Here is an 11183-nt window from a genome sequence, read left to right on the forward strand (position 1 = left end):
GAAATAGAAATTTACATGGTTTGCTTAACGGCAATTATCATTTGCGTTAAGGGGAAACTCTTTCAAATTTTGCATAGCCAGACACATGTATCTTAATTTCATACAATTACATTATTTGCTCTTCAGATAGGAAATGTACATTATCGTTACATTAATTTCGATATTACGTAATTTGCACACGGAAGGCTAAACAGCCACTATTTGTATGTCAGCATATGGGGTAGAGGACAGTCAAGCCTATGGAGTGAACTGGTTCCATGAACAGGTTGCACTTCAGAACTTTATTGAGGAGCAGAAGGTTGGGAGACTTCTTATATTGGTGGACCTCTATCTCCATGTCAATTACTTTCCCACTGCCCAAAGCCCAAATAAAAAAGCACAGGCTGCTGTGAGTGGGGGGAGGAATGGGAATGGATGGGGGCAGAAGAAAGAGACATGAGGTTGTGTGGAGACACAGAAGCAGTTAGTGTGGGTGAGTAAGAGCCTTCTCTTTGGGCTTTGGATGTTTAATGCACTTTTTTGTTGATAGAGAGCAGTGGTCGAAGTGCATGAAAAAAAGTATGGGAACCATGATCCTGAGTATAATGGGGGTGGGATCAGTGATTGTGGGGAGGAGAATAGGTGGTACATTTAGTTCAGATATCAGACTTCTTGGAGATGGCACTCATGGAGATACTGACACATCACCTTTTGGCTATTTAAAGCAATGGCCACATTCAAAAGGCAAACATTGTCTTGTCATAAACCTTTTATTAGCTCCAACACAGATTATATTGGATGACGCAGGCTACTGTTAATACCATTGATGTCAGTGGATGGCAAGTTTGGGACACAAGCTCTCAAACCAATCACCACATAACTAAGATCTGATGCAGCTCCCAAAAGCCACTGAAGAGCAGCATTCTTGCCCACACTTCTCTCTGCGCATCCCCAGTAACTTCAACCATTTCAAAAGAAAATTCTCATCAAAGTTTCAACAATTACTTTTACTTAAGGCTGTTCCACACCAACCTTTATACTGATTACTCATCAAAGATGTGAAATGGACCTAAGGTTCTAAACATGTTAGCGGTGACGGGTGACTGGCTTGCTGGGGCTTGTAGCTCACTCCACATTTTGGGACCTTTGAGCTGATTACGTAAGGCTCACTGGAGTGAAACACAGTGTTAAAGAATCACACTAAAAGCGCTAAAAGCCAAAAAAATTAACTATTCAACACCACTTATGGGTGAACTCACAAAAGGTGAAAGTGAACGAGGAATATCAAACCAGAAGCAGCCAGCGGGAGGGGACGGGGAGACAGGGCTTTGGCAGACATGAATTCCACGACTAGGCTTTTGGCATGCCTGTCAATTTCCATTCAGTTTTTTGTGTGCCGTTCTGAAATGTGGACTTATTTTTGTTGCATTGGTTGCATGTGTCCCGCCTTTATTTTGATAGGTGTGCAAAATCCCCCAAAGGAGATACAGCATGTCGAGAAACAGCACATGTGCTCTCCCTAGGCTCGACCTAAGAAACAAGTATAGTGAGTTGTATAGGTTATGCAGCCACTCCAAATTTGTCATTTTTGGTGTGACAAACAATCTTAAAATGTATTTTGGCTTTCACATTTGGACAATGTAGACTTTCCAGAACGATTTTGATGCCTGTGACGAGATTGCCAACATACTTCAAACTATATAGATCCTTTAAAACGTATGTTAAAGAGGCTCCAGTGAAGAACAAATAAAAATGATGGAGGATTCATGCAATCTATCTGAGGTTGAACAGAACCCTATATCCGGTATCCCACTCGCCATATGTTCATTAAGACTCTGTGATGTGCCTGTGACTCTCCTTTTAGGTAACTGGCTTAATCACGCCAGATGTGTTGGGACATAATTCACACAACAAACAGAATTCAACACAGTGAAGAGATGAAAAACATTAGATAAAAAAGAAATAATTAAATTGAAAACATGGATTGGCTAATAAAACAAAAGCAACCCGAATAAAGCTCGTCTAAACCACTTCCACTACTTTTACCGGTTTAGTTCATGGCATTGTATTTAGCAAATATACAGGAACATATTCTCTCCCACTATCAGGCCATTTGATCTATCAGTCTTACTTGAGCTTCCTTCCTGATTTTTCTTGTTAATACCATAAGACATGTAGATACAAAATTGCATGTTTAATTGTTTTCTTCAAAAAATGAATAGAGCACACAGTGTACAGGTTTAGTAAATCACTCCAACAGAATCTGTGTAAGGAAGTTTGGAGAAAATCGTTGAGGCTTGCCCAGTAGTATCAATTGGACTCAGTTCCCAGCTCGTATTTACATCTTTCTTTCCAGGCATTTTACTTTTGGGCAAAGGCCAGCCAGATTCTCAGAAATGATTGCTGAATCTTTGGGAAAGGATTTTGCATCGAATACTGTAACAAATCACTTGATTTTCCAGACACCAAGAATCTTCATTGCAGATTTAGTTTTGATCATTTCACAGTCCATTGCTCAGGTTACAACATTATAGGTGTATTAAGATGTTTATTAATTGAAGCATTTTAGCTTAAAATTAAAAACTCCCAATTAACGAGAGGTCATTTGTTCCAACCATTGATGTTGCATGCACTTTCGTTGTCTTTATTTACAGCCTCTTACTTAGGGCAGAAACAGGATTTTCTAACTAAATCGATTTTTACAAGGTGCATAATAACATCACAAGAAGCAGTACTGCATGTGGTTTTTCCAGGGACAAATTCTCTACTTCAAACCTAGAGTATGTTTTCAGAAAATAACAGCAGAATACACTTTAATCAAATTATTTGCCATTCTAAAAGTAGTCTATTGTGGATAATTTATGTTTCCTGGTTGTTCTGAATTCCAAGTATTACTGACACCACTGATATCATAATATGGACGCATCATATGGCCAAAGTGTCTACCAAACATTAAATGTGTTGTTTTTCCAGCTGGTCCCCATTGGTTGGGTATGCATACAGTGTTTGGTCTTGGCTCTCTTGTTTGATCCTTCAATGTAGTATTGTACGCAGTAACTGCAACACAAACTCATCTTGTTTTGTTTTTTTTAAAGAGTTTGTTTGTCATGTGAGTCATGTGTGTGCCTGTTGAAAATCTATTCTCTTTCCAAGTTCAAAGGCAAAAGGCTAGCAGAATGCACTGAACACTGGCCAACAAATCCTGTGTATTTTAATACAGAAAAAAACACACGTCTGAGCCCAAGACAGCTTTTTTCGTTAAAATATGTTTGGCTAAGCGGGCTTTGTGTTGCTAATTAATGGCTATAAATATGTCCGTAAAAAGAAGAAAACGCTGTTTAATCTGCTCTGGTCTGAAGCCAAGAGGCTGGTGCCCTTGAATGTGCAACAGATCTGATTTCCAATACTGCTGAGTGGAGCAACAACACTCATTCATCCTCGCTTGGGATTTAACAGAACAGGCACTGCCGACTCAAAGGAAACCGTGGCTTGAGATGAGACGCCTTCGTTTTGGAAACCTCACCCTATAAAGTGTATCAGTGCTTGAGCAGAGAGTGTGCAACATTGGTAACAAGGTTTTATAAATTATTAAGGCATAGAGTTCCAATTACAACAGAAAACATGCCTGGGCTCAATTTATGTACCACTTCATCATATCCGTTCTTCTAATTACTTAGAAAGGTCGAATGGACCCACAAACGCCATTTGCAGAAACATCTACAGTGTCTTTGGACTACAAGCCCGCCGTGATCAGCTCCCGGGCTCACCTCAAAGACCCCGGGATTTGTGTGGCATTCTGAAGCAAACCTGAGGCTTGGCAGCATGCTGGAGCATGTCCCCGATGACAACAACAGGGGCCGAATAATCGACTCTGCTATGTGTCTGAGAACCGCAAGAGTGCACAGTTTGAAGGCAAATGTGAAAAGTTGGGAACAATATGAAAATAGAAGAGCTGGCAGAAGCCAGGTGCTGTGATCCCTGCAGATCTAAAGAGCTCAGATTTTTATCCTGGGGTTTATGTATCCTTTCATCCTTAAAAAGGAGGCAATGACGAGCAGCTTGTGTAATTATTAAATAATTATGTGTAATTTGTTCGTGAAACTGTCTGACAAGCTGCAAAGTTAAGTGCCAAGTTATTGCTGTAATTATATTTACAGCACAATGCATAGAGCTCACTGGATCAAAAAGCGTCAGTGCAGTAACAGAGATAAGACATCCTTATGGATGCATTGAACAGATACTGACGGGATGTAGAGCCACCAGCCATCCTGGCTGCTATTGCCCTGCCTGTTGCTTCATTATGCACCCTCCTTACTAGTCCCCTCCTCCATCTTTGCTCCCACACTTTGTTTCACACGCAGTTGCCATCTACGCCTTTTCTGAATTTTGTAAATGTTGTTGAAAGCTAACCCCTTTTTGAGAGGTTGGTGGTTGCTAGTGTGTGAAATAGTCAGTCGGTTGCATGTATTGTGTGGCAGAGAAGATACAATGTCGGCCATGTTGCTGTGGAATGCTCAGTTTTAGTCCTTCCATGGTATGCTTGCTTTTGCACTCTTTCCTCCTGAATGCCCTATTCTAGTCCTCATCCTCTTGGCCTTTTGTTTTTCAAGCATGTTAGAGAAATGCAACATCAAAGTTCTAATTGCTTATGGCCCACGCTGTCTCCTGTGGCTGTCCATATATACCCAGCCCACACCAGTGGTACTTCGAACTCCGTCCTCTCCTCTGGGCCCAATTACCTTTCCTCAGCAGGAACTCGGATGATTTTCACCTTGCATGCGTTGCAGACATGTGCTCTCTATTTATCATTCACAGACACGAGCAGACATGGTGGATGTGGGTGTAACCTGTCACACTTTAAGCACCTCTACCAGTTCTTGTCAGAGAAGTAGCAGTAGTGTTTGTAAGATCATTTCTCAGAAGGAGCAGGTAACCTGGAGTAATGGGTTCCTTCATTCTCCTTCACCCTTGTAGCAGTGACCATTATGATAGCTTTTCTTGGCCCAACAAAAGGGATGTTCAATAGAGACTGTTTCACAAACAAGATGTCTACTTGATGAGGACGAATAGCTGAATAAACCGTGCAAAGCAAAGATATGATAGTACAGAAACAATCAAGACCATAAATGCCCAGAGATGATGTCTTAAATTAGAGTGTCATACTAAACAGAAATAGAGCCTAGAATACACAGAAGTCTTGACTACATTGAATTCCTCTGATAAAACTTTTCAATGAGTTTTCTAGCTGTATGCTTGTCCGAGTCGCCGCAAAATGTATTACTCAACAAAAACTTTGAATCTAAGTACGCTACACAACAGGATAGTACATATTTCTTGTTAGTGAGCATTAAGACAGGTGATGCGTAAGCAAGTCCATCTGGGTGCATTTTTTGGCTCAAATTGTGCACATGTGTTTTGGAGATTTGTCGTGCTCGTGGGTGGTGGTCCACAGTGGATGCCCCTGCCAGAGTCACCCTCGTTTGTCATCTTACTTGCAGGAACTGGAATGTGGTGCTCTAACATGCTTTGTGCAGACTGTGCCTTTAGCGGTGGTGAAGACCTTGGAAACACAATGGTTAAACACTCCCGCCATTACCTGTTCCCCACATCCATGGAAACAACAATCCGCAGACAGGATTCATGGAGCAGACTGAACAGGTATTGTGTGCGAAAGCTCAGCTTCCCGGCGCTGGCTCGCGTCCATGCTCACTGCTCGGAACAATGAGCCTCTCTAACCGTGGGGACCCAGGTTGGGCATTTTTGCATCATGCTATTTTACGAGAGGCACAAAGAAGGCCTGTGTGCGCGGGCTCCACTACAGGGTGACGCTAGTAAAAGCAGAGACGTGCAAACATGTGCCCCCTGCCCCTCTACCCTAAGTCAGCCCAGGGGCTGGCTGATACTCGCAGGCAGAGTGACAGGAGGCCGAGGTAAGGCAAGCATGCCTATTAACTTTCACCAGCCATACCTCCCGCCTGGCAGCCTGAGAAATGGCAGGGCTGGGAGCGAGCCTTTGAAAGCAAGTGACCAGAGGAAATTAGGGCTGGCAGGGATTTAACCCTTCATGAATCACGCGAGAAATTATGTAAGACCTCTTTTCCAACCATGTTTGACATTCAATTAGTAAGGGGGTGGACTGGAAATGCCGATTTTACTTGAGAGTGAAACTGTTGACAACTGGGCCAGCTCTCTGTTCATTGGTTGGAAAGTGTAACAGCTGAATTTTCAGGGCCTGTGCGACTTATGCAATGAAACAGAGTCCATGATTTTTTTCTACTTGTTTCCCCTTTACTTTGCTCATCTTTGTCCACCCTTGCAGTTTATTTTAGCTACTAATCTTGAACTCTGCAGATATAGATCTTTAGGGTGCTGCGGGCTAAAGGAGTCTCTGTGGCCTTAGTGTGTACATTGCTGCCTGTTATTCTTACTGAAAGAGAGACCCATCCTACAGTAGTTCACGTGTGCCTACAGATATGTCCCCCAAGGAACATTTTTTCACATTCCTTTTTTAATCACGTTTATGTTTTGGGTGCTATTTAGATGTTTGCAAATCAGCCTGCTAAGTTATGTATGGCGCGGAGATACTCCTTCGGGAGTCTGATTCTAGCGCGGTATAAACTCATAAATAAATAAATAAATATGTGTCCAAACAACATTACAATGACTTCACTGGCTCCCAGTGGAATGGAAGGTCAAATGCATCCTGCCTGAAGAGCTTTGACAAAACAGGCCAGACTATCCCGGGAGAAAGATCCCCCAAGTGCGCCCATAGAACCTCCCACATGACTGGCTCTACGTTAATTCACTAACACGGCTCCAGGTTCTGTGGTGAACTCATTGCGTCACTGGTGCCACAATCAACCTATCACCTCTTCTGAGTACAGATAAAAATTGAGCTTTCCTTGGAAGGCATGCATGAGCTGGGCCGCAGCAGTGAGAGGCCCCAACCGTCGAACTCTTTCTTACTGAAGGCAAGTCACAGAAAAGGTCTACTGGCCACACTCACGAATATAAGCACACTCCTGACTAACTACCATCTACCGCAGAAGATCTAGGAGCGTTTAACTTTATCCATAACTGTATACATAACCCATAATCAAGAATATTCACTAACTGTACCACAACTTGTATGCACAACAATTCGATAGTGACTACTAGGTAACATAGTAGCAGTAAGAAAATCTAAGAAAAATAACCATAGATGGAATAAAACAAAGAAAAGACAACGACAAGGGAGGGGAGGGGAGAGGAGAGGAGAGGAGAGGAGAGGAGAGGAGAGGAGAGGAGAGGAGAGGAGAGGAGAGGAACTCCACTTTAACAGATCACTAAGATGCTGTGGGGTGTGTTTTTCCTCATTGTTTCCCATCCAAAAAGCTGCCTCCGTGTGCCAAGCACTGTGAAACAGTGTACTATTGAATGCTGGTGCTACAGGAGCAACACATAAAAGCAATTTGCACACTAACTGGAATATTGAGGGTGGGGGTAGCTGATCATGTTCCTCAGACTGTAGTCAGTGGAAGTCAGTCATGGCTCTAGGCCCCATCTGCCACAATAGACAAGTGCCTTTTTAGAAGGAATAACTATATTTTCAATAAAATGTTAAGTATTAACCTATACCCAGGGCCACTGCAATTATGTGACTATGCAGCTGCTGCGTCTTTCACATAATTGTGGATTTGCCACATTTGCCTCAAAATCCATCATCTGCTGCATAATTTGCAGATTTTAACAAAGAAAAGATTCTAGTACAAACAGGCCAAAAGTTACTAAAAGTGTGGCAACAAGCTTCCGACATAGTGGTAAGTCTTTGCAGACTGGTCATTTGTCAACTTCTTATTTCTGTGTTTCTGGGTTAAATTGTTAGTAACCGGGTTAAATCTTTGCCCAGACAGTGTTACCATGAGCAAAAATTACAAACGAAGTAATACTATCACAAAAAGTGTTACATTATTCTGCATAATTTGCCTTTTTTCCCACATAATTTAACCAACCTTGCCACCTAATTTGGCCCTACAGAGCCGCATAATTCCAATGTCCCTGCCTATACCTCCTTAGGAGCGCCCTGAGGTGCGAAGGTAAATAATTGGCTTCATTGACTGACTTTGTGTTTAGTAATTTTAAATTATATGGCTTGCCAAATTTTCCAATCTGAGACACTACAACCCACATTATTGACTAGTTTTCAGCAATATTTCTTCCACTTCTCCTTACTGAATTTTCCCTTGTTTTGGATGCCTCCAGAATTTCCCGTAAAGGGGTGAACGTACGAAAACAACATTTTTTTCCGAAAAGAAGCCCATTTAGCTTTGCTAAAAATGGAATAAACTACAAAACATATTTTTTCGTAAAACTTCCCAAAAGCCAGCAACGCGCGTGTCTTGCACATGAGTGCTTCGCTGTAGCAGTTACTGCATGAATTGCCACAGATATGTAAATGAAAAACAGACCAGGATTAATGCAGAACGCTTTCCCTCTCGGGAAAAGTGTTTGTCAAGAAGATGAGCGCGGAGTGTAAAGCGAAGCCACAACTCGCACGCTTTTCATTTGTGTGCGGTTCGTTCTCTGCACCGAGTGTGAAAATAAAAAAAAAATCATTCTGTCAGCGCAGATGTGTTTTTGACACTTGCGCCATCACCTTTTCTGCAAATATGATAATTTCGAAGCAGGGAAGCAAGTTGAAGAGCGAGCGCCTGAAGGCGGGCGAGCTTGAGGCAAGCAAAGCAGGCTGCCCGTGGAATCCGTGCTGGCGCCGATTCTTACGTGGGAGAAGACTGTAGATTCACGGGCTCCTGCTCTCTTTTCACCTCAAGAGGTAATTCTACTTCATGGGGCCCCTCCTACAGGGGTCCTTTCAACAGCGGCTCCGCTCTATATGGGGCCCCTGCACTGTTCCGGATGGACCCCTTCTATCGGGACTCCTTCAAGGGTCCTTTCCTTAAGGATCCCTTTATTATGGATCACTTCTTAGAAGATCCCTTAAAGAGGGGTACCTTGAATACCCCCCCCCCCCCCCAAATATGCAGAGGTTGCATTGGCCAAACCCAAAACATTGATGGCTTCCTAAGTGTTAATTACGTTCAAGTATTCACACAGACCCTCCAGCTGACCATTCACTAGAGGACTTCCACAGGCCAGATATTTTCACTTCTATTCGTTAAGTGGACGAGCAGGGGGTCCAGCCGTCAATGTCATTTGCCTAATAACAGCTGTCTGTGGGTGCTTAGAAGCGACTGAGCTGCGGTATGTACCGCTAGATAAAGCCTTCACTATATATTATAGGAATGATTCGCTCTACACCATTTAACGTCAAATAAAAAAAAAACACAGGGGCATATTAGCAAGAAGCTCGTTCAAATTATCGCCGTTTTAGCGGCAGGAAACTGCCGCTAAAACTGCGATGATTTCAACGAGCTTCTTGCTAATATGCCCCAAAGTATGTGAGTGGTGCTGAACCATTCCCAGACACTTGAAACACCAACCCGCTGCCGTCAATCACAGAGCCCGGGTGCCCCGCGTCTGTGGACGCCTCTTCCCAGCGCCATTAGTACCTCTGCGCCCCTTTAGTTGACACCGGGCCTGGCATCCCTGTGGGGTTCTCCCAGATCTTCCTCTGTAGTGTGAAGTTTCAATTGTGTTCATACACCGTGCCTCCAGTGACACGGCATGTGTCTGCGAGAATGCTGACCCCGCCCGCCCGCCTCGCGCTCTATTCCCCAGGCGCTATAGCTCGAAGCACTCTGTCGCCTCAGACTAAATACAATATCCCCGTCTGCCCGGGACCTGTTTAGGTTACACGGAGGAGCTAAGAGGGGATTCCTTCCTCGCAGCCTCGGGCTCCTCAGCTGCAAGAGGGGGTGGAGGCAGGGGGCTCCCGTTTACATTACCAGGCTCAAACACACGAAAGGTTCTAGTTTTAAAAAAAAGTCCCTCGTGTGATTAATCCCGCGAGCCGAGGGCTGCTCCCTCCAAACGCCTGGTGGTCAGACTCGTGTCATCCTCTTGGTGGTTGTCATAGTTATGTCAGTACGTTTGGTCGCCCCTCGTTTACAATCGTGTGCGACACCACTGCCTTGTAAAGAGATGCACAGCTGCAAATCACCGGGATGCAGGGATTTCTTTGGGTTTTTGGTGTGGCATTCGTTCTACCCTGTCTCGTATTCGGAGCATTCCTTTGCAGTTGGCACTGTCTACGGGTGGCATCTTACCCAAAAAGACGGCTTCTAAGCCCATAGGGAGGCAAGGGACACACACGTGGACCACCTTCCCAGAAGTGAGCACTCAGCTCCTACCACGCTAGGAGGCAAACCTGTGGTAAACTGAATGTACACGTAAAGTCAATAACCGTACAGTACACAATAGTAAAAGGATTACAACACCAGAAAGGAGAAGACCAAAGGTTAGTAGGGTGCCTTAACTTATCTCAACGTTAGTGCTGCTCTCATTCAGAGGATCACACGTGAGGTCAGTAACACTTAGGACAACTAAAGTGAAGTGTGAAGGAGGCTGCCCCGCAGCAGTCCCAGCATCTCTGCAGCGCTTTAGAAAGAAGTAGGGAAGCGAGGCTCACCTTTGTAGGACAGCTTCAGCCGTGGGACGTTGTTCTTCGCACCCTGACAGCTCCCGTGCCCCGGCAGCAGCGCTCCGAGTCCCAGGACGGCGAGTGCCAGGCTCCGGAGCCAGTCCATCCTGGAGAGGGGTCCGCGGATCTCGGGGCCACGTCGGGTCCTCACAAGTCCAAACCTCTGCAGAGCTGCAGGTAACAGGTGAATCGGGTCAGTCCATGCAGAACACTCAGGCCATTAAGAGCTCAGTGAAACAACAGCATGTCCAAGAGAGTAAGAACGAAATGACAAAAGAAAGGCACCCCAGCCCTTTCGTGCGCTACAAAAGGAGGGGACACGGCCACAGCGCCGGGCCCTGACAGCGCACGTGCGGCAATGGCTGCGGACGGCGCCTAGAGCAGAGCTTCTGGCCGCGCTGCGCTGTGACACTCGCTGGAGGCAAGCACTGATCCTGCGCCCTGACTGCTGCCGGCTGAAAGCACAGCACAGCGCGGGGAGCCGGGGGAGGGGGCGGAGAGGAGAGGAGCAGCAGCGCCGACGCTTCCCTCCACGCAGCAGCACGCTGAGAGATAACAGAGGACAACAGCAGGCAGCAGCAGGTCTCTCCACACTCCCGGCGCTGCCTGACAATGGGGAGCAGGC

The 11183-nt window shown here is 44.9% G+C and overlaps 1 protein-coding gene across 2 annotated transcripts in view; it reads right to left on the reverse strand.

Annotated features, from left to right (window-relative positions):
• SEMA3A (semaphorin 3A) overlaps positions 1-10972 on the reverse strand; it is a 633443-nt gene extending 622471 nt beyond the window's left edge. Inside the window, exon 1 of one of the 2 annotated variants that reach the window (XM_078674184.1) lies at positions 10547-10972. In XM_078674184.1, coding sequence (XP_078530310.1) covers positions 10547-10664 — 118 coding nt within the window. In that variant the 5' untranslated portion in view covers positions 10665-10972. The remainder of the gene's footprint in view (positions 1-10546) is intronic. The other variant, XM_078674185.1, reaches the window with a different exon arrangement.
• Positions 10973-11183: the final 211 nt, after the last annotated feature.

The sequence above is a fragment of the Lissotriton helveticus genome, chromosome 1_1, assembly GCF_964261635.1.
Source record: "Lissotriton helveticus chromosome 1_1, aLisHel1.1, whole genome shotgun sequence".
Classification (NCBI taxonomy): Eukaryota; Metazoa; Chordata; class Amphibia; order Caudata; family Salamandridae; genus Lissotriton; species Lissotriton helveticus.